Genomic DNA, 22,128 nt, shown 5'->3' on the forward strand with positions numbered 1-22,128 from the left:
GGACCGCCGTAAAAGAGAGACCACAATACAAAATACGAGTGCATTTGCATCTAGAAAATCTTAGACTTTGTGTGCTGAATCTCTATTATACACTCTAACCGGTAAAATACAGGTGCCTCCCACATTCAGAATGCGGAAGACGCCGTACGCTGAATCTGTTCTATAGGATTCAAATGGTCAACTACAGGTGCTTCCGGTATGACGTCTTACAGAACATGGTCATTGTTTCGAAAATGTAGTATCGGTGACAAAAGTGTCCAGGACGCGCGAGCGAGAACCGAAACTTGTTGGAGTGCTATCTGCCGGGATGAGCCACGCTAACATCTGTGTTTGAAATGTGCATACGCGACCCACTGTTTTCAGCGGTCTTCAACACAGATGGCAGCATGGAATATCCCCAGCAAAGCAATTTGCTCGACATTTGCACTTCCTGGGCACTTTTGTGCCCGCTAGTTTATATCCTTTAATGAAAATTTCATGAAGGTAGCTCAAAGCAGAAGCAGCAGGTCGGCATTTGAAAAATTGCCTCGCCAATAAATTGACACAGGCTAAAAGATAATATACTTTGCAGATTGACATATAAACGAATTGTATAACATATGTATTTATAAATATGTGCAAAATTTCAGCCGTGATGTTCTTTAGATCACAAAGCGACTTTATTTTCTTCAACCACTCCCCTTGCACTCTTTCCTGGTGAAAGTTGTTCTTCACCCCAAACGCCTTGCAACTATAAGCTCGCTGCTGTTTGGAGAAACAAATAGTATTGGTGAATTTTTACCCCAAAGAGAGCCACTAAGAAGGATGACCAGAAAACACAACAAAGCGGTAACTTTTGTGTTAGAAAAAGTTGAATGTAGGTCAGCATTGTTAGAACAAGGGATGTTGCAGTAGCCGACATTTCAACAAAGGTATTTTTCATCAGGGCAGCAGCTGTTTTCCTTGGCAGTGGCAGCGCTTTTATGTGTGCATAGCTCACTGGCCCTCACCCTCGCTAAGAAAGGAGAAACTGGTGCCTATAGCAGGCAAAGACAAGCCGAAGTGTTAACATAAACGCAGGAAGGTTGTGCTTAGCAGTGGTGATAGTGATGTAGCGGGTATGGGCACTGGTGTCAGATCTTGCGAAGAATACGGGCGACCAAAACAACAAACGATGCACACATGTAAGTGCATTGTTAATTTATAATCCTTAATCCAGTAGACCTAGTCTTCCAAGATACTAAAATAGGAATTGAGATGAACTGTTTGGACTTTTGGAAAAAAGCAATGAAAAATTAAGGAGTATAAATTTTGTGTCAAGATACGTCTGGTTAAGATGACTGGAAACGGCAAATGAAGGCACAATATGAATACACATCTTGTTGAAACACGAATAAAAGAGGTAACGACAAAATGTAAAAAAAAAAAAATAAGTAAGCCAAATTAAACTGTGCATCCCTGTAAAACAGTAAAGAGCAGCCTGTGAAACAAAAATGGGATAGGCAGTATGATACCAGGTACAAGAGTGCAAAACGTTGAGTGCTGTTATTCATGCCCGCTGTTGATGACTTCAAGCATCTGTCTTGCTATTGAAGCTCTGTCACACTTCAACAAGGAAATGGGTCATTTTTCAAAGGAGTGTCACATCAGATCCTGTTCAAAGCTTCAATGTTATCTTAACGGAAGAAAATATCACGGACAGTTCTAATGGGTGGGCATTTATTCAGCAGTAAGACCCCAGAACTGAAAGCTCAAAATTTAATGGTCTCAGTGCACTTTATTTCCTGGCAAACCTTTAGCTGTTCTTTTTTTCTACACAGATGCCTTCACTTTATATAGATAGGCAGAAGCGCTAGAAAACTACATTTTCTTCGTTGCCGCAATCAAAAGTGAAATTTCCGCACGAAAAGCGAAAGAAACAGAATTCTACCATACTAATTCAAGTCGCCCGAAAAAGCTGCTAAAATTATTGTATGCCCCCACCCCCCGTTAAGCAAAATATTTATACACCACATTGACACACATGGTGTCAGTCATGCTCTTATAACACTAGGCGTCAAGTGAAGAGAACAAGGGAATCGGACGACACGATTCCTTTGTTTTAACATCAAATGCGCATTACATTTGCGCTACATTCCAACTAACAAAGGAGCAGCTGGTTTGTGAGATGGTGACCGTTGCATAAGAGAACTTATGACATTCTGTGCAGCAGAACGTTGCCGACGAGGCGTAATGCACACATATGCACTCTTTCGTGAGAATGACATCCTATAGTAAAACATTATGCAGACGTGCCAACGTTATAGTTTGGAAAACACCACTGTGTAAGGCAAATAGTGCTAAATTTGATAAATAATACTGAACATTCATCGAATAATGATTATGTTTACTGTTCAGAGTGGTGGGACAGCCACTTTACCTTTCGACGCAGGTCCTGGTGCAGGCCAGTAGCCGATTTCGCGCAGTAGGAAGCATTTTTGGGGCAGGTTCCAAGGCATCTATGCCTACCGTATACCAGTAATTTTAACTGACATATTCGATATCTTGTGAAGACGGGTTTGCGCATACTTTGCAAACGTGGTCAGAAAAGTGTGTGACTCTCCTCAGTATGGCGACGCACAAAGGACGCCGCCCGGTTCGTGGATACGGCGCAGCGAAGGCACCACCGTCAGGTCGTCAACTAACGCCTGTTTATTAACCCAGGATGCGACACAGTGAGAGAGTCACGGCTTGTAGTCAAAGCTTCGCCGCAATACCGATAGAGTACGCGCCCCTGCACTGAAGACGACATCATGCAATATACTCAGGTCAAGAAATGCACATTAGGGAGTCGTCTAATAGGGGCCACAAACTGTATGCGGCCGCAAAAAACAAGCATCGACAACGCCACTGCGCATGCGCGAGACTCTAATTTTAGAGTTTTGCCTTTGCACTGCGGTGACGTTGTTCCACTGAAATAGCGCTGCGACATAAACTAGACACAAATGTTTTGTGTCAATGAACATGGCAGAACCCACCGAAGTGGCGGTTTTAGCCGTGTGCTGCATTCGACCTCATTTTCCAATACCATATTTAACTATTCGCAACATGCGATTCTGATCGTAACGGCTCTTTTCCAAATCCTCCCTGTCACCGCTAAACATCGAAAAAGATAACGTTTAACTATAGAATGTGACATCTTGTTTCGCAAAACTATGCTGTCTGATCGCCGTCTCAGCTTGCCAGTGGCGCGGGTCCTATCGTTTGTGTTCTTCTTGAGTCCTGGCCTTCTGTGTCTTGCCTTTGCTAATTCAAGCATGTACCGACTAGCCCAAGCAAGAGTTTTACTTGAGCTGTACAACGCCCGCTCAACGAACGTCGAAATAGAGCGCTAGCAAGACGGTATAACGGCGCTACATTGTACGTCAGTCATAGAAAAATGAGCCAATGACGGACTTGATGACTCGACTTTTATGATATGATGATAGCGTGCTGTTGGTTTTAATTTCAATTTTGCTAGCTGCAAAACATCGACGGAAGGAGAGTTTCACTCAAATGCATGCTTTGGCGGAGGCGCGGCGCTATTTCCCCCTAAAATGCCTTTTTCTCGCAAGATGGCGCACAAGGTTGCCCTCAGCGCAGTTTGGCGCAATTCGCACACCTGCTGCAGCATTTTTTTTAAAGAGTCGCAGACTGTTCTCTGCGGGTCTTGTAAACGAACACGCTTATCTTACGGTCACTGCAACAGTGATATGTGGAGCAGATAAGGAGAAATACTTATGATGTTTATGCGTGAGTGTAAGCCATAAATTACACCCCACTTCACATTTCAATCTGGTGTAGGATGCATACTCCACAGTACTAGAAAACACTGCGCCCTAACGATTGCTGTTGCCGATGCATGTGTACTAGAAGTTTCATATAATATGATAGTTACAACTATATTTTGAGAAGCTGTAGATACTTAAAGCCGTTGCCAGTTTACCAGTACCCAGCTGTAATACATTTAGCCCAGGTTAAACCCAATAATGAATTTATTTAATATGACACAATAGGAATTCAAATTTCTGCAAATACGTGACGTGCTATATGGCGTCCCTTACAATGAAAAACGCTTGAAGAACCTGAATCGCCACCTGTGCCGTGTAAAGAATTGAAAAGAAACCATGGCAGCGCGGCAATATTTCTTGCATTTGGTGCTATGTTTATCTTTATTTATTTCAGTTGGAATGTGTATGAATCGTCAGCGATATCGCTTGACATGTTTTAGGTTGACTGTTTCGCCAATTTAGACAACCTCATATGCTCAAATACACTTTGACATAATGCCATCAACATACTCAGCAAAATATTCCTAACATTCCCATGCAAAATCCGAGGCTCTCGAGCGCATATCTAAGAAAGCCTGGGGTGCATGCTGTCCTCTGATCTCATCAGCAAGTTCCACAAATCATTCACAAGGTTTCTTGTAAATAGTGTAAACTTGATTGTACGGGAGAAGCAGTGAATTTAAACCCGTGAATTATGCAGCATAACAATGACGTCAGCAAGAAGCCATCATCAAGAAGCGCTGTATCAGGAAGAGCTGTCGCTCGACACGCATAGCTCATCACGCACAAGAATTATTTGGGCGAACTATAAATATATAAAATATAATAAGTGCAATGAAAGCTGTTTTCTAACTTATATCTAGATGCTCATTATTCAGTCTACTACCATTACCTTCACCAAAAACATTCATAATCATTATCTCATCTACGCCAAATCATTCTGCCCAATATTCCCGCCTTCGTAGCTGCTTTTATTCACTGCCAATTCTCTGCGGAAAAGAGATGTCCTGATGGAGACCTTACCATCTACTTATTTCCCCTTTTTTGGTAAATGATAAGTGGAAAATTCCACACACAACTGTTCTCAGCTTCAGCAAGTTCTATGCTTGGAACTGTTGACTCCCTTTCCCTTTGCCAACTTTTACCCACCTGGATAGCCTGTTTTGTGAAAAACTGTACGAAAAAGGTAGTGGAGCCAAATTTGACTTGTGCTCCAGAGAATGTTTTCGCGGTCACTGGAGGAACTGCTTGTGGCCGCGACTTGAGTGGTCAAGTTTTGTGGTCTCGGCATCTTGAGTGCCATGGCCATGCCTAAGAAACCTTGTCGCCACAGACTGCATAAAAAGGATAATTTTCTGAGTTACGCTCTTTTCTTAAAAGAACCAATTTAGGTTGTATTCGGAGCTTTGCGACACAATATTTCCGCGCGACTGGCCCTTCGAGGTATTTTCTATGTATTCGCGGGCTTCTTTCTCGGACAAAATACTTGTGTGTAGCGCGTATTGAGCAACATAAAACTGTATCGGGAGCTTTTCATGTTGCTCTACAGTTTTCTCATTGACACTTTTTATTTAACTGTAATATTTGAGAAACTGATTACCTTATGACTGGAGAACCAACTGGAAATTTTTAAATCTTTGTGCATGATAGTTCGGACACCCTCTAGATGAAAAACAATATTACAATTTTCAAAATCATGTCACGCTCGTGCTATCAGTGCCTAAGACTGCTTCAATTGATTCTTTCAGATAGGGGCAAGTAGTTTTGAAAGTAAATTCCTTTACAGCAAGGACATGCAATATAGAATATCAAGCAAGATCAAGTTGTGTTCACCATTGAGATGTTTAACTAAGAAGCTGTAGGAAAAATAAATAGGGCACAACACCTAATAAACAATGCAAATTTGAAATACTGAACTGAAAAAGAAGCCAGTTAATGAAATTGCAGCAAATAACCACCAGCACCACTTCATGTGGGGCACGCCCTTGCCCTGTGCTCCAAGCGAAGAAGTTGTTACCGCAATTCTTGGACGCCATAAGAACGCAACAATCAACAACTTTCAGCAGAATATTAACACCACTAAATGAATTGGGCTTTGAAAGTTGTTCCTCTGAAATCCTTAACAATTTTTGGTCCTTAATGTGTTGAGCTTATTCTGTATGTTCAAAACACGGCTCTCAGCAAGCAAGCTCAGAGCCACAATTTCTGTAAACGTAACATCAGCTTCCTCAAGATACGGCTGACGGGCAGATAAACTGCATAATGAATGGCAAACATTATGAACACTCTTACGTGTTAACCAGTGGGCTCACTCATGCAGCCATGAAATGATGTGATGCAGACGTATGATATATTTAAGCTGGTTTCGTGAACCGTTTCATGCTTCCAATGAGAGCCGTCTCCACTACCTAATAAGCGATGGGGATAAAAAAAGAAATTTGATATGCTAACATTACTTTTCCAATTGACAAGCAACAAGCAGGCTTTCTGAGCTCCTAGCTTGCCTCGCGGAAGCCTAATATGCAACAGTACTTGCTTCGTCCAGTACAGCCACTTCAAAATGGAATGTGTTCAAAGCCTTTCCCCTCAGGTTTTCTACTTTAGAAATAGTTTACCTTGTGTTCAGTTGGCGTCCACAAAGGGGACACAAAGCACTGTGCACCACTGATCTCTACCTCTACTGTTTTATTGGATGCGGCTTTGTCGCTCGGTGCGCTCGATGCAGCTGAAGCCATCGGGAATGTGGCCTTGAGCGGCGGCTTGTCCTAAAAGCAGGGCGTATGCTTCACTTATCAGTGCGTGCGGGCACATAATATTGGCGCCGTAAAAATTTTTCTGTGTGGTTTTCCGCATTTTAGGAGATGGGAAGATAGCTTTTTTATGTCTGTTAAGAACTTTTACGACAATCTGAACCCGTATGCGGTGGTGTTTTCTTACACCAAGTTTTTTTCTCATTTACCAGTGTTTCCAGTGGGCGCCTCTTATGTTAGCGACGCTGTCGGGGTTGCAATGAAAAATTCTGGACATCTTCTCGAAAAACTGTTCTGGCATGCTTGGGTAGCTTACGGCACAACAGGCATGTATTATAGGGGCAGCAAAACACACACCCGCGCAGACGAAGTGGCGCTGCAATTTCGGGACGCGCCAACTTCCAGGACCAGGTTGGCTTCACTTGAAGGTGCGTGATGCTTTATCCGCTCCCTGTAAATGAGATCAGTGGTGTGTAACTTTTTATACTGACTTTCCTTTCTAGTTGGAACTTTGGTAACGGCTCGCACCTTAATTTTCTAAACCTGTAACATGTGCACAGAAAGTGAAATCACTGTGTGTTTATGCTATGTCTTTAGTTTCCTAAGCAAACTGCCTACACATTCTAGCAAATTATCGAAAAATAAAGTTGGCACATTTTTAACACATTACTAGACAGGCTAGTTGCTCAATATGTGAAACGTTTCACCAGTCCATTAACAGGATGTTTTGCGTTTATGCACCGGACACTTCCAACATGCCGTTATCCAAGCCTGAACTTCGAAGCCAACACTAATGTCATCAAGGACTAGCGAGGTAGCCACATGCTGCGAAGACCGCCCCCAAAGCACGGTCTTTTCTCTGAGGTGACCAGGAAGATCGTGACAGAATCAACAACCAGAATGGTAGCCCCAGCGTCCCCCATCGTTCTTTAACAACTAAGGGAGTCACCTACTTTTCATGGAGCTTCCTCGGACAATGTGGAAGCCTGGCTCAAGGCTTTCGAAAGAATCTGAGTATTCAACAATCTGACCTTTGAGGATAAGCTACGCCATGTGTAGTTCGCCTTGGATGATTCCGCGTTAACATGGTCCCAGAATCGCGAGTACACCGTTATAACATGGGACTTCTTCCAGAGTAACTTCCTGTGGAATTTCACGAGCGTCGTACGGAATGAAAGGGCTGAAACTCTATGGGAAGCTTGTGCGCTGATACCTAACGAGGACGTTGCCATATTTACGGAAAAAATTAGCCGTTCATTTCGCCCGCCGACCCGAAATATCCGAGCAGAATAAATCGCTCCTACTATGCCTGGTGTGAAGCGAGAAAATTTCACCGGAATGATAGGAAGCTCACCGAAAACCGTCTAAGAGTTTTTACGCGAGGCCACTGGCACCGAGAAAACACAGTAAATGCACAACCGACAATTCAAATGCGTCGCGAACTCAACCAAGTTAACCGGAGTTCAATCACTAGGCACCGACGACCTGCACGAGACTATCAGAGCGGTCGTTCGGGAGCAGCATCAGAAGTTGTTTCCTTCGATGCAGCCTCAAGTAGCATCCATTTCTGACATCGCCAGACAGTAGATTCTACAGTCATTTGGAGTCCTCGAATCGCCACGGCCTCAGCCGGAAGCAATTATCTACGCCGCCGTGACCCGACATCCACTTCCCCCTCCGCTTCCGGTCCAGGGCCGGGTGACGCAGCACTTCCGTAGTTCGCCGCTAGCCCTCCTCCCGCTCAGCGCAGGAACCCAAGGAATACATATGTATGGGGCGCTCCAGACCACTGGCCGCTGTAATACTACTGCGGAGAGTCGGGTCACGCCTTCCACTGGTGCCCATACCGTAACTTTGGACTGGCAGGCTTCGCCGCGTCCGCAGCTTGATGAACGGCCACGGTATTTCGTCGACTACATCGCCGCAACACAGTGGTGACCCCGACGCCCTTGGCTTTCGACATCGCCAGGACGCTACCTGCCGCCGCAGCGCCGGCCATACTCTGGGCAAGCCCACAGCCGCTCCGTAAGCCCATATCCAGAAATCGAAAGCAACAAGCGATGGAGGCGCCGTTGCTGTACGTTGACGTGACGAAGATCCTCCGCTGCCGACAAGGACTCTCAAAGATCTACTTTGAAGACGTAGCAGTGACACGCCACCATCCCAACTAAGCCTGGAAGCGAAGAACACGCCGACGAAAGACGTCTGTGGAGGCCACGTACAAGCAACAGGTAAAGACGACGCGGCCGTGATCGAACACCAAGACCTAACTGCGACGGACCCACCGTGGTTGCTTAGTGCCTATGGTGTAGGGCTGCTAAGCATTAGGTAGCGGGATTGAATCTCGGCAACGGCGGCCCCATATCGATTGGAGTGAAACGCGAAAACACCCGGGCACTTAGATTTAGGTGCACGTTAAAGAACCCCTGGTCGTCTAAATTTCAGGAGTCCCCCACTACGATGTGCCACCTAATCAGATCGATGTTTTGGAACGTAAAACCCCATAATTAAAGAAACGAACTTCAACGGAAGAAGAAGAACCAGCGACCTCGACGGCCACGAAGTCACCGCGCTTGTAGACACTGAAACCGGCTACTCCGCCATGATTGAATGAGTCGCCGTCAAACTGAAGAAAGTCAAGGCTACGTGGCGCCGACCTCAAATTTTGACACCTTAAAGACATCTCATAAGGCCAACCGCACCTACCCTACGACGTTCGTATCCTCCAACAGTGCTCGCGAGACGTAATTCTTGGCATGGACTTCCTGAACCAACACGGTGCAATCACCGACCTGAGGTCGATGTCGATAACGCTGTCCACAGACCAAGAGATACTGATTGAGAGGCCTTCGAGTCAGCATACCTTGAGTGTACTTGAGCACTAAGCCAGCATCCCGCCTTGCTCCAGCATTGTCACTTCCGTTGGCAGCGATACACCTACAGACGCAGAAGGCCTCATCGAGGACGACTAACGTCTACTGCTGGACCGTGAAATATGCGTCCTAAGATGGATCACACGACTGCATGGAGGAAAAGCGAAAGTGATGCTCACTAACTTTAGCCAGAAGTTCAACAACATCGACAAAGGCACGACTATCGCAAACATCAAGAAAATTGTGGAAACCAGCAGTGTGTTTCTCATCTAGGATTCTGCTACGTCTACCTCGACGACCATAGTTGACGAACCAGATTTCTACACAAATACTGTTCTCCCCATGAGTAAGCAGCTACAACTCAGAAGCCTCCTCCGACGATATGTAGACCGCTTTTTGACGTCGACAAGGATTCGACAAACGCAAGTTGCAAAGAACCGCGTATTAACCCAATAGTGCGCAGGACCACACCGCCAGAGCCCTTACTGCATTCCCTTAGTGCCCTTCCAGTCTTTCGCTCTATCAGTACGTGAGCTTACAGAAGCACTATCAGTTGCCAAATTATTCATAGAGCTTGTTTCAAGTCTTCGTTGCAACGGTGCAAATCGAGTGAAAGAGACACACGTTAGGAACATATTACGAGCTGCATACACGCTGTATGAAAAGCGCGAATGCTACACAGACATCAAAAGAATCGGAGAGAGATGAGGGCTGTCGTATCTGTAGTTTTACCTCGTTTTTATAATACGAATACGTACTCACTCACCGAGATTTCCCTTATTCTATCTTCCATAGAACTGCAAAACTAAGCTGGGCATGGAAGTCGAGAACATCACAAAATGACGAACACGATGATGACTTTCAGCGATGCTCATTCCTGATAGAGTTTCCATATTTGCGGATGTATGCGTAAGCAATGTAATCTAGGGTATCATATTACCTAATTGGGCGAAATTTTTTTGAACGATAAGTCAAAGCAGCATGTGCTCAGAATTTATAATGTGACTCAAGAGATAGGAAAACTAGTAAATGTAAGTAGTCACACCTAAGGATAACGCAACAGGCGTGCTGCTCAAGAATGAACTACCTGCCATTTAAATGTTGTCAGTGATACGGTATTTGAAATTCATTTAATCAGTCTATAAAATGTGTATAAGTATTTGTCTATAAGTTCATGGACATTCATCCCGTTCTTTCCACCATGTGCAGTGAATTTATCCGTAGTCAGAACCTGAAGCATCTAAGCCGAAAGGATACCCACACATTCCGGCAAATCCTATTCCTCGCTTGTGTCCTAATACTTTCAAATAATAAAGGCAGCAAAAGAACCTATTTGTTTTATGACAGGCTCTCGGGGGGAGCAATTAGGCCCCTTATAGAAGTTCGAGATTTAAAATCCGGCGATGAATAAACCAAAGTGACGAATTTTGAAATTATTTGATGACGTCATAGTTGGGTCATAACATGTCTATGGTTTTGATCTTTTGTCAACAACACAGCATTGTTATGCCAGTCACTGTAGACTTCATGCAGATTGGATGAAGGAATTGGATATACCAAGAAGATCCTGAGGCCAATCATGAAGCACAGCTTTGTGCAGTAGTAGCAACCGGTCTAGCAGCTTAAGGTTGGCCGGTTATTTGAAACTTAGGAGGCTGAAACGTCAAAAAAGTCGCATATTTAAGCTCGAGATACTAGGCACCTCGCTTATACGTGCAGTCGGCTGACAGCTGCCGGTCGCTGGCGTCGGCCACGAGACCTACCTGACCTCTCAACACTTGACGACGTTCTCGCCTTATTTCGCACCATCGGGTTTCAGCTGAATTGCTCCAACAGCCAATTTAAGTGCCCCGAAATTGGCCACCCTGTCAACGTTATGCATTTTTATCTATCTAAGCTATTGTTGTCCTGGGATTTGCAGCGGTTTCACCTTTCCCGAAATGCCCACATTTTCGTCGGCCTCTGTACATATTTTGGGGGAGTTTTAATAGATCCTGAAACCATAGCACGGCCTCCTGATCACGCCGCTCAAAACGTCATTTCATTTTCCTGATCTCTTGTGCCAGGTTGTGCCTTCTTTCCGTTCATCAACCTCCTGATTTCCCTGTCACTTCTATCCCATTTTGACGACTACGATCTCACGGAAATTGGCAATGATGTAATAGCCATGGGAATGAAGCCGTTTAAATTAATTATACCGTGAACACTACAGCCGATCTTGCTCGCTTCAAACGAAAATAATGCATTATTGAGTGCCATTATTAAGCAAGTAAATTCAGTCTAAAAGGTTATGCGGATCCCACGCACTGCGCAGATCGATGTAAGCGAAGCATCCTGTGTTGTTTGGTTTGATTGACAATAACTAGCTGTAATGCTGACAGCGTATGTATTATTTCTTCAGCATTTAGTGCAATATGACAGTATTGAGTTGTTGGCAAATGTTATCTTGCGTGCACCACTGTTATTTGTCTGCGTAGTACACAACATACAAAGAACCGTGTTTGCTAGAGGCGTTGTTGCGCGCCATTGTTGGTACCCTATGAGAGGGTTGAGCATTGCTATTGTTTCAAATATTGTTTCAGAATTTTGAGACTGTACGTGCAAAACTACAATTGGATTATAAGGCACGCCGTAGTGGCGCACTTCGGATTAACTTTGGTACCATGGAGTTCTCTGATAAGCGCCTAAATCAAAGTGCACCACCATTTTTCTATTTCGCTCCCGTCGAATCCGGCCCCCGCGGCGTTGAGCAATGCCAAGGCGGGCGCGGAAGTGTTGATTTGACGTGCGACCGCTTCAGTTGTGTCGTCTATACTCTACAATTATTAGTTGCGGCTTTGAGTCCGCACGCCCTGCATTATTTGTCCGCTTGAGAAATTGGAGTGGTGTTCATTTTTGAGAAATGGAGAAAAGTACAGTACCGTGCCTTACCTTTGCCCCTAATTGTTCTTGTGTCTACATTAATTGCGTTTTGTTATCTTTTCACATCGCCTTTTCTATGTCTCGTCCTTCCCCCATGTATGGGAACTGCGAGCGAAGATTGACAAGGCTGCTATTCACTCGTTTCGCTAATACTCCGGTTCTACCATTCTCTGTCTCTTCTCCCTCCCCCCCTTTACACCATTATATCTACCTCTTTTCAGGACTTGCATGCTAGAATAGGAATAAGCGCTGCAGTTTCTGCAATGCCTTTGCAGTGGTTGCGGACAATTACAGCTTTCAAGAGATTAATGTGACGACGCCCAGGGACGTCAAGGGGGCACTGTGCACATGTGACGCGATGGAAAGGTCCAAACGGTTTCTTGCGCCGCCTTTCCTGTTTTCCACGCTCATTCCATGCGTATGCGCGCTCTGGATACCCCTCCGATACGGCGTGCGAGACAGCAACAGCACCAGTGGAAAAGTCGAAGAAGCAAAGAATGCTTCGTTTCAAAAAAGATGTCTTCACTTGTTGGCGTACAGTGGCGTGTCGTCGTGGCGTCTTCGCGTCCTTTGCGGCATTTCGAAGCTGCGTGAACCAACCAGCCGACTAGCCCGCTAGACTTTCTGCCTTCAGGAGCAACCTTATCCTGTTGCCAAGACGCGAATGGTCTATCCAGTGTAGTATAGACCTACAAGACTGTTTTCTTTTTTTAAATGTTGATTATTTGCATCCCCCGCAGATATGCTGTGGAGGTACTTCGTTCCTTCCTACAACACTGCATCATTAAGTGAACGTGTTTTCGAAATACATTTTCTAATAATGTTGTATTCTTGCTATCATTGTCGTACGTAATCTACAGAGTGCTCAGCCACCCTCTAATCAATTATCTTCAATTTTTGCCTGATTGCGCCCACCAACAGCTTGCTAGCTGCTAACGGAGCCATGCCGAAGGTGATGGTGCCATCATAGGGAAATCTGGGGCGGCAATATTGACGGCTGAGGCGTTTCTGTTTTTTATTTTCTTGTTTTTTTACAGCGAAGCTGTTAAGGGCTTGTTTCGGCACTATCGTGTCAGCGTGTAGAACAAAAAAAAAAAAAAAAAAATTGACAGTGGCTTAGCTCGGCTATACCAGCATATACGTAGCAAAAACTAAGACATAGCATGGTTGGCCTTGGTTAATCTTGATTGCAAGTTCAGGTTAGTCTGCTTGTCTAGCTATTTTGCTGCATTTAGCCAGTCGTTCGGCGCGCTGTTCGTCTGTTTCCTGTGCGATTCATTTCCTCTTCATCTCGTTCCAATGTCTATTCCACGCCTCCTGCTTATCAGAATTGTCGCCGTCCATACTGCCGCCTCAATTGTGCTTGCGGCGCACGCGAGCTCTCCTTTTGAATCCTCCGACATTTTATCAGGCATGCGACGCAGCTGGCGAAGCAAGCGGAGGCGAGCGCAACGACGAAGTACGAGGTGTGACGTCATACCAAATGGGAGTGGCGGAAGGCGCGGCGCTGCGCAGCGGCGGAACACCTGTGGCTCGGTGATACTAGTGGCGCATGCGCAGTAGTGACTAGGGAGCGAGAGAGAGAGAGAGAGAGAGAGAAAGAAATCCGCGGCGAGGCGCGCGTTGTGATGTCATGTGCCTCCTTTGAGCATTACCACGGCGAAATCGCAAGTTCGCGGCCAGTAAAGCTTGCGCTTTAAAATCGCGCAGATAGTGTAATGCTGGGCCAACCCGCCGCGGAGGTGGAATTCGCCATTAAGATGCCCACATACACAGCTTTGCTGGTCATAGATCTTCCTATATTGGAAGGGAACTGAGTTTTTTTTGCGTCAATTTTGCTTTCAGAAAGAGATAAATCTATAAATGCAGTGTCATTCGTTCGAATCTCGTAGATTGAAGTGCCGCTTTAAATAAACTCGATATCTGATTCATCCCCAAGAGTAGGGGGATATGCTCGCTAGCTCACTCGCTTACACACACACGCAAACACACGCAAACACACACACACACACACGCACACGCACACACACACACACACACACACACACACACACACACACACACACACACACACGTACTCGCACAAACGCACACACAGAGTTACGAGAATCTTCGCCCGTATTCACATTTACACGCGCCCACGCACGCACACGCGCACAAAAGCGTATGCACGCAACACAAATAAGCGTATGCTGGCACACGCATACACGCACTCGTGTGCGCGCATATTCGGACACGGAGACACAAACACGCACTCACACGCAAATGCAAGTAAACACGCGCGCACGCTCAGTGCAAGCACACCTATATACACACCCTCTCCTTTCCTGCTGCCTCACAAAAACATGCGCGGGCAAACAGACTGAATGACACTCGATCTACAATTGCCGTTGAAGCTTCAGCTGTAATAAATCACTTTAAGGTTTAAATTTGGCGCTTCTTCAATTCAATGTGCCCTATGCTGACAGGGCCCAAAAGCATTTGCTCCTATCACGTAACATAACTCCCACCCCCGACCGAAACTCTGCTTTAATGCACCACCAATTTTCCGACTAAGTGCCATAAATGCATATGTTATTATAGGGGACTACCCTCTCGGCGCAGACAGTTGAAACTTGTTTATGCTCGTGGATTGATCATCATCATCATCATCATCATCATCAGCCTGATTACGCCCACTGCAGGGCAAAGGCCTCTCCCATACTCCTCCAACTACCCCGGTCATGTACTAATTGTGGCCATGTTGACCCTCCAAACTTCCTAATCTCATCTGCCCACCTAACTTTCTGTCGCCCCCTGCTACGCTTCCCTTCCCTCGGAATCCAGTCGGTAACCCTTAATGACCATCGGTTATCTTCCCTCCTCATTACATGTCCTGCCCATGCCCATTTCTTTTTCTTGATTTCAACTAAGATGTCATTAACGCGCGTTTGTTCCCTCACCCAATCTGCTCTTTTCTTATCCCTTAACGTTACACCTATCATTCTTCTTTCCATAGCTCGTTGGGTCGTCCTCAATTTAAGTAGAACCCTTTTCGTAAGCCGCCAGGTTTCTGCCCCGTACGTGAGTACTGGTAAGACACAGCTGTTATACACTTTTCTCTTGAGGGATAATGGCAACCTGCTGTTCATGATCTGCGAATGCCTGCCAAACGCACCCCAGCCCATTCTTATTCTTCTGATTATTTCACTCTCATGATCTGGATCAGCAGTCACTAACTGTCCTAAGTAGATGTATTCTCTTACCACTTCCAGTGCCTCGCTACCCATCGTAAACTGCTGTTCCCTTCCAAGACTGTTAAACATTACTTTAGTTTTCTGCAGATTCATTTTTAGTCCCACCCTTCTGCTCTGCCTCTCCAGATCAGTGAGCATGCATTGCAGTTGGTCCCCTGAGTTACTAAGCAAAGCAATATCATCAGCGAAGCGCAAGTTACTAAGGTATTCTCCATTTACTCTTATCCCCAATTCTTCCCAATCCAGGTCTCTGAATACCTCCTGTAAACACGCTGTGAATAGCATTGGAGAGATCGTATCTCCCTGCCTGACGCCTTTCTTTATTGGGATTTTGTTGCTTTCTTTATGGAGGAGTACAGTGGCTGTGGAACCGCTATAGATATCTTTCAGTATTTTTACATACGGCTCGTCTACACCCTGATTCCGCAATGCCTCCATGACTGCTGAGGTTTCGACTGAATCAAACGCTTTCTCGTAATCAATGAAAGCTATATATAATGGTTGGTTATATTCCGCACATTTCTCTATCACCTGATTGATAGTGTGAATATGATCTATTGTTGAGAAGCCTTTACGGAATCCTGCCTGGTCCTTTGGTTGACGGAAGTCTAAGGTGTTCCGGATTCTATTTGCAATTACCTTAGTAAATACTTTGTAGGCAACAGACAGTAAGCTGATCGGTCTATAATTTTTCAAGTCTTTGGCGTCGCCTTTCTTATGGATTAGGATTATGTTAGCGTTCTTCCAAGATTCCGGTACGCTCGAGGTCTTGAGGCATTGTGTATACAGGGTGGCCAGTTTTTCTAGGACAATCTGCCCACCATCCTTCAGCAAATCTGCTGTTACCTGATCCTCCCCAGCTGCCTTCCCCCTTTGCATAGCTCCCAAGGCTTTCTTTACTTCTTCCGGCGTTACTTCTGGGATATCGAATTCCTCTAGATTATTCTCTCTTCCATTATCATCGTGGGTGCCACTCGTACTGTATAAATCTCTATAGAACTCCTCAGCCACTTGAACTATCTCATCCATATTAGTAATGATATTGCCGGCTTTGTCTCTTAACGCATACATCTGATTCTTGCCAATTCCTAGTTTCTTCTTCACTGCTTTTAGGCTTCCTCCGTTCCTGAGAGCTTGTTCAATTCTATCCATGTTATGCTTCCTTATGTCAGCTGTCTTACGCTTGTTGATTAACTTCGAAAGTTCTGCCAGTTCTATTCTAGCTGTAGGGTTAGAGGCTTTCATACATTGGCGTTTCTTGATCAGATCTTTCGTCTCCTGCGATAGCTTACTGGTATCCTGTCTAACGGAGTTACCACCGACTTCTATTGCACACTCCTTAATGATGCCCACAAGATTGTCGTTCATTGCTTCAACACTAAGGTCCTCTTCGTGACTTAAAGCCGAATACCTGTTCTGTAGCTTGATCTGGAATTCCTCTATTTTCCCTCTTAGCGCTAACTCATTGATCGGCTTCTTATGTACCAGTTTCTTCCGTTCCCTCCTCAGGTCTAGGCTAATCCGAGTTCTTACCATCCTGTGGTCACTGCAGCGCACCTTACCGAGCACGTCCACATCTTGTATGATGCCAGGGTTAGCGCAGAGTATGAAATCTATTTCATTTCTAGTCTCGCCGTTCGGGCTCCTCCATGTCCACTTTCGGCTATACCGCTTGCGGAAGAAGGTATTCATTATCCGCATATTATTCTGTTCTGCAAACTCTACTAATAACTCTCCCCTGCTATTCCTAGTGCCTATGCCATATTCCCCCACTGCCTTGTCTCCAGCATGCTTCTTGCCTACCTTGGCATTGAAATCGCCCATCAGTATAGTGTATTTTGTTTTCACTCTACCCATCGCCGATTCCACGTCTTCATAGAAGCTTTCGACTTCCTGGTCATCATGACTGGATGTAGGGGCGTAGACCTGTACAACCTTCATTTTGTACCTCTTATTAAGTTTCACAACAAGACATGCCACCCTCTCGTTAATGCTATAGAATTCCTGTATGTTACCAGCTATACTCTTATTAATCAGGAATCCGACTCCTAGTTCTCGTCTCTCCGCTAAGCCCCGGTAGCACAGGACGTGCCCGCTTCTTAACACTGTATATGCTTCTTTTGGCCTCCTAACTTCACTGAGCCCTATTATATCCCATTTACTGCCCTCTAATTCTTCCAATAGCACTGCTAGACTCGCCTCACTAGATAATGTTCTTGCGTTAAACGTTGCCAGGTTCATATTCCAATGGCGGCCTGTTACAGAAATACAGAAATAAAATTGTTTTAAATTATTCCCATTCAGTTACGCTTGTGCATTGCTGTGAAGTTCCACATGGTGGTGAAGGTGCAATGTCCAGAATTTCTGAGTATGTCCATGCTACAAAACACGATGGTCGTTTTTTTAGATGTAACACAAAGGCATGGGGATGCCCGTTGTTATGTTTTCCAAGGAGTCATGTCTGATAATAAAAGCGATGACTTAACAAATAAGCAACAAAATAGAAAATATATTCGAAGATCATTTTTGAAAAACCCAAAACTGAAAGCAAATCTTGAGTTTGTGTTTCCGCCATGTGGTGGGAGACTCTCGAACTCAGTCGTACGCAGCATTAGAAAAAAGCATCACACAATAGAACCGCTACCTGCATGACGCGATACGACAGCTGCGTGCGATCAAATGACTCGGCCACGAATTCCAACTCTCCATGGCGTGATGCGCTCGGGTTTTGATACACGCCACGCGAGCTTGCACAAGTGTGTTTCAAAAATTGCTTTTGGGAACAGTGTTACACCGTGGCTAAAGAGTCGAGATTGGCATCAGTCGAAAGCTGAGTTTCTGGACTACTTACGCTACAGTGACTAATACGATAGCAGCCGCAGTTTTATTACACCTACCGTTTTTGTTCCGAAAATCGAGTACAAATTTTCGTCGTTTCTATAGGCTTCCACTGCTTAATCTTTAACCGCTCTGGGAACAAAATCATTGCTTGCCACAGCATGATCACAGCATTTGGCTCGTTTGGCTCATCTGGCTTTCTCAATATTAGACCTGCAGCTTTAGGGTTTCGCGAGAAACCCGCTCGTTGCATTGAAAACGCGCCGACTTCGTGCCGGGGCCACTTGGGGCGCTAGTTGGTACTTGTCCAGAAAAGCTAGATATGCGTGCCGAAATGTAATGCCAGCAGAATTGTAGCGCTAGCGACCCGGATCATCTGTTCACACCCACTGAAGCCTGCGACCATGCTCTGATGCTTAAAGGCCTGAAAATCCAATGTGAAATAACATTTTGGCTAAAAGTGCACAAGTATTATTGTTGCGAAAATCTAAAAGATTTCAGCTGTAGACAATATGAGGAAATAAGCAATGGGAAATGAGAATGAAATACGGTCAAGTAAAGGAGCGCCTAAAGCTGCAGTTTTCTGACGTAAACCACAGAGGTTTAGAATAAACAGTAGCTTTATGACTTTAATTTAAGCAATATGAGCAATGTTTATTGAACAAGATAAGAAAGCGCAACGTATCCAATGGAGACCGATTGGCCATTTCTACTGGGGAAATTTGAACAACGAGATTCTAAAAGGACAACAGACGTAACAAGCGGACACTACAGCACACAGTATATCTGATACTGAATGTTTAAGCATTCTGAGGCCTCTTCTTGAAGGCATGAGTGCGCATATGCTGTATAAGAAGGCTATCGTGACTTTCTACAGTCAAACACTAATACATCGAATAAGTATTATGAGAGCGTCCACGATTACAAACTTTCAGAAAAATTCGTAGGCTCAGACGTGTCACTTTGAGTCAGGGAGCCAGTGTCTACCGAGTTATTTACGGCTACATTTGTCCTAAAAACATTGCAGCAAGTTGACGGCAATGCTGTCAGTCTAACCATTCAAAATCTGCACCACTCAGTCGGCTCAGATAAGGAGCATTCTCTTAATACTCACAGCAACTGCCTTTCTCCTTGATGCTACTATCGCAAATGAACCGAGTGCCTTAATCGACTCTGAATAAGGAGCATTCACAGCAGTATACGCCGTACTGTGCTTCCTCACAATAGAAGCAGCGTCTGGTGGGCAGGAGTGGGATTCCTCGGTAACTTCAAGAACGTTCTTCTCCTATTGTAGAAGTTGGACATTTCACAGCAGTGACAGCGTTAATCCCCTGGCACAACAAGCTCTGCTTCTGCGATAATCGTATGCGAAATATGGAGGCGACGGCTATGCAGACTCCGTGCTCCTGATATTTCCGATATTTAACAAGGCCTTTTTTTAGCGTGATGACGTTAAGGAGCCTGCGTCGCGGAAAATCCGGCATCGGCGTTCCAAGTCGGCGTCCGGCGTCGGACGTCGTTTGAGCAAAAAGAAATTTGAGCCACCCATACTCAGGCCATCTATGTGACGCAAGCAATTTACTGAACTAATTGAATTTCTCAAGCTAGAATACGTGGGAAAATCATAGACTACGACATGCACGTTACCTACAGACATCATTTGAAGATACAGCTGGAGCCACAGCCAGAGCCACGACCGATACCACAGCTGACGTCACAGGCGGTGCAACAGCTGGTGCAACAGCCGGTGCAACAGCCGGTACCACAGCCGGAGTCACAGTTGCATCAAACGATACAGTGCACCGCGAAAGAGTCCACAGCGCCGGCTACCGATAAATTGTACGAAGAAGAACAGGAATTAATCGTGATGCTTCGGTCACTCATCAATACCCTTCGCGTACTTTTCCGCAAGTTGCATACTCCGTCAGTGCTAAGTGCAGTGCAAGTACTGGATGCTCTTAATTTAGTGCTTGTAACAATCGAGTAAGCCCCACAACTCACCCGCAGCCTCCTATTTGCGCAATGACCACTGGCCCTTTGGTCGTCCCAGATGTGATCAACGCAGATCACCGCCTATGTAACTCCAGTTTGGTGTCACGGTGTTTCACTGCACACAGTCATCACTTCCTTCATCCTTTCTTCTTTCTATTCCCCCCTTTCCCCCACTCCTAGTGTAGGGTAGCAAACCCGATGCTCGTCTGGTGGACCTTCCTGCCTTTCGTCTCTTTGCTATCTCTCTCTATGTATATTGCTCTCGGGTTCTAATTTGACTATACGGGAAAACGTAGTTCTGTTACGCGAAAACTCCGATACTCCTTTTCCAGCGTTTGTACAGCTCACATACCGGCCGCGGCGTCTGCCATTTGCTCGCGCCAGCGCGCGGGTGTATCGCGGGCCACGGAGCGGTGTGCCCGGTTCCTTGCAATACCTACAGCTGGCGCTCGCCTGCCTACATCGCGGCCCACTCAAGAGGCCGCATTTCTCCCACAAAGCCCGGCTTCGTGCAACGTGCATAGCGTGCGCTGCCAGCGTTTCCCGGTAAACATTGCAGTTATGCTCCAGTTGCCGGTAAGCCTGAGAAGCACTAGGGATCTTTAATGCTATCGCGTTCCATTCTTAAAGGCGAAGCTTAAGCGTCCTCGAAGTTATTACATGTGTTATCGTTGCATCGACCTTCGGTGGGAGTCGAACCCACGACCTTTGGTGATACTTGAAGTTATGAACCCTCGACCTTTGTTAGGAGTTGAACCTATGACCATTGTTTGTAATGAACGGAAGTTAATTAACATAAATTATTTGATGCACTGGAACCCACGACATTGGGGGAGTCGAGCCCAAGACGTTTGCTGTTATGAAGGTGACGGCAATTCAGCCACGGGTTATTCAGATACAGATAAGGCATACAGATTGCCTTTGTTTTGATAACGTTTATCTCCAATGAATTTAACTTGTTCCAAGACTTCAATTTGTCAAGGCAATCGTTTATGTCGAGGTCAAGTGTCGTAGTGTGAGAGTTTCGGAACAGTAGTGTCGTGTCATCCGCATAAATAACAAATGTCGGTTTCGAGCGTATCACAATTATGTCGTTAATGTAAAATGTTAAACAGAAGGGGACCAAGGATGCTCCCTTGGGGAACACCAGCAATCACATTTTTAAATTAGAAAAGGGAATCACCTATCACTACGGTGTTTACGAAATTTTAGGTAAGAGGTCAGGGGTGACGACGTACCCATTGCAACGCTGAGCGCTTGTCTGCCTTTTTGCTACAGATTCCCTGCTCCAGAAGCTGCAAGTTGTGCCGACGCCAGTGCTTCTACAAGCGTGCCCGTGGCGTGGCGGATGCGGCGAGGAATCCCTGGTACATGTAGGCAGGACTGTCAGCTGAGCCAGTCAACTGCAGCATCGGCAGCAACGTCACAGCATCAAAAGCTACAAAAACGATAGCTCCGCGGCAATTCACTTCACTTGGCAGCGGCGACGACGTACCTATTGCAGCGCTGAGCGCTCGTCTGCCTTTTTGCTACAGGTTTGTGTTTTCAGCCCATTACTACTATTGCGTACAGTTTTACCGTCGCCGCTGCCAGGCAGTTTTCTTTGCATCGTTTATATATCTTCTCTGTGTCGCGGATTGTTTCTGTTGATACAGCATGACGAATGAACTGGCTAAACTCAAAGATGAAATAAAAGCTGAACTTTTTCAGCTTAAGCAAGAGTTCAAAG

General features: G+C 45.4%; 1 protein-coding gene across 1 annotated transcript in view; it reads left to right on the top strand.

Annotated features, from left to right (window-relative positions):
- LOC129381912 (tigger transposable element-derived protein 6-like) overlaps positions 1-21,793 on the top strand; it is a 51,953-nt gene extending 30,160 nt beyond the window's left edge. Inside the window, exon 3 of the mRNA XM_072284648.1 lies at positions 21,678-21,793. Within this exon, the coding sequence (XP_072140749.1) occupies positions 21,678-21,793 (116 nt within the window). The remainder of the gene's footprint in view (positions 1-21,677) is intronic.
- Positions 21,794-22,128: the final 335 nt, after the last annotated feature.

This window comes from Dermacentor andersoni, chromosome 10 (assembly GCF_023375885.2).
Source record: "Dermacentor andersoni chromosome 10, qqDerAnde1_hic_scaffold, whole genome shotgun sequence".
NCBI lineage: Eukaryota > Metazoa > Arthropoda > Arachnida > Ixodida > Ixodidae > Dermacentor > Dermacentor andersoni.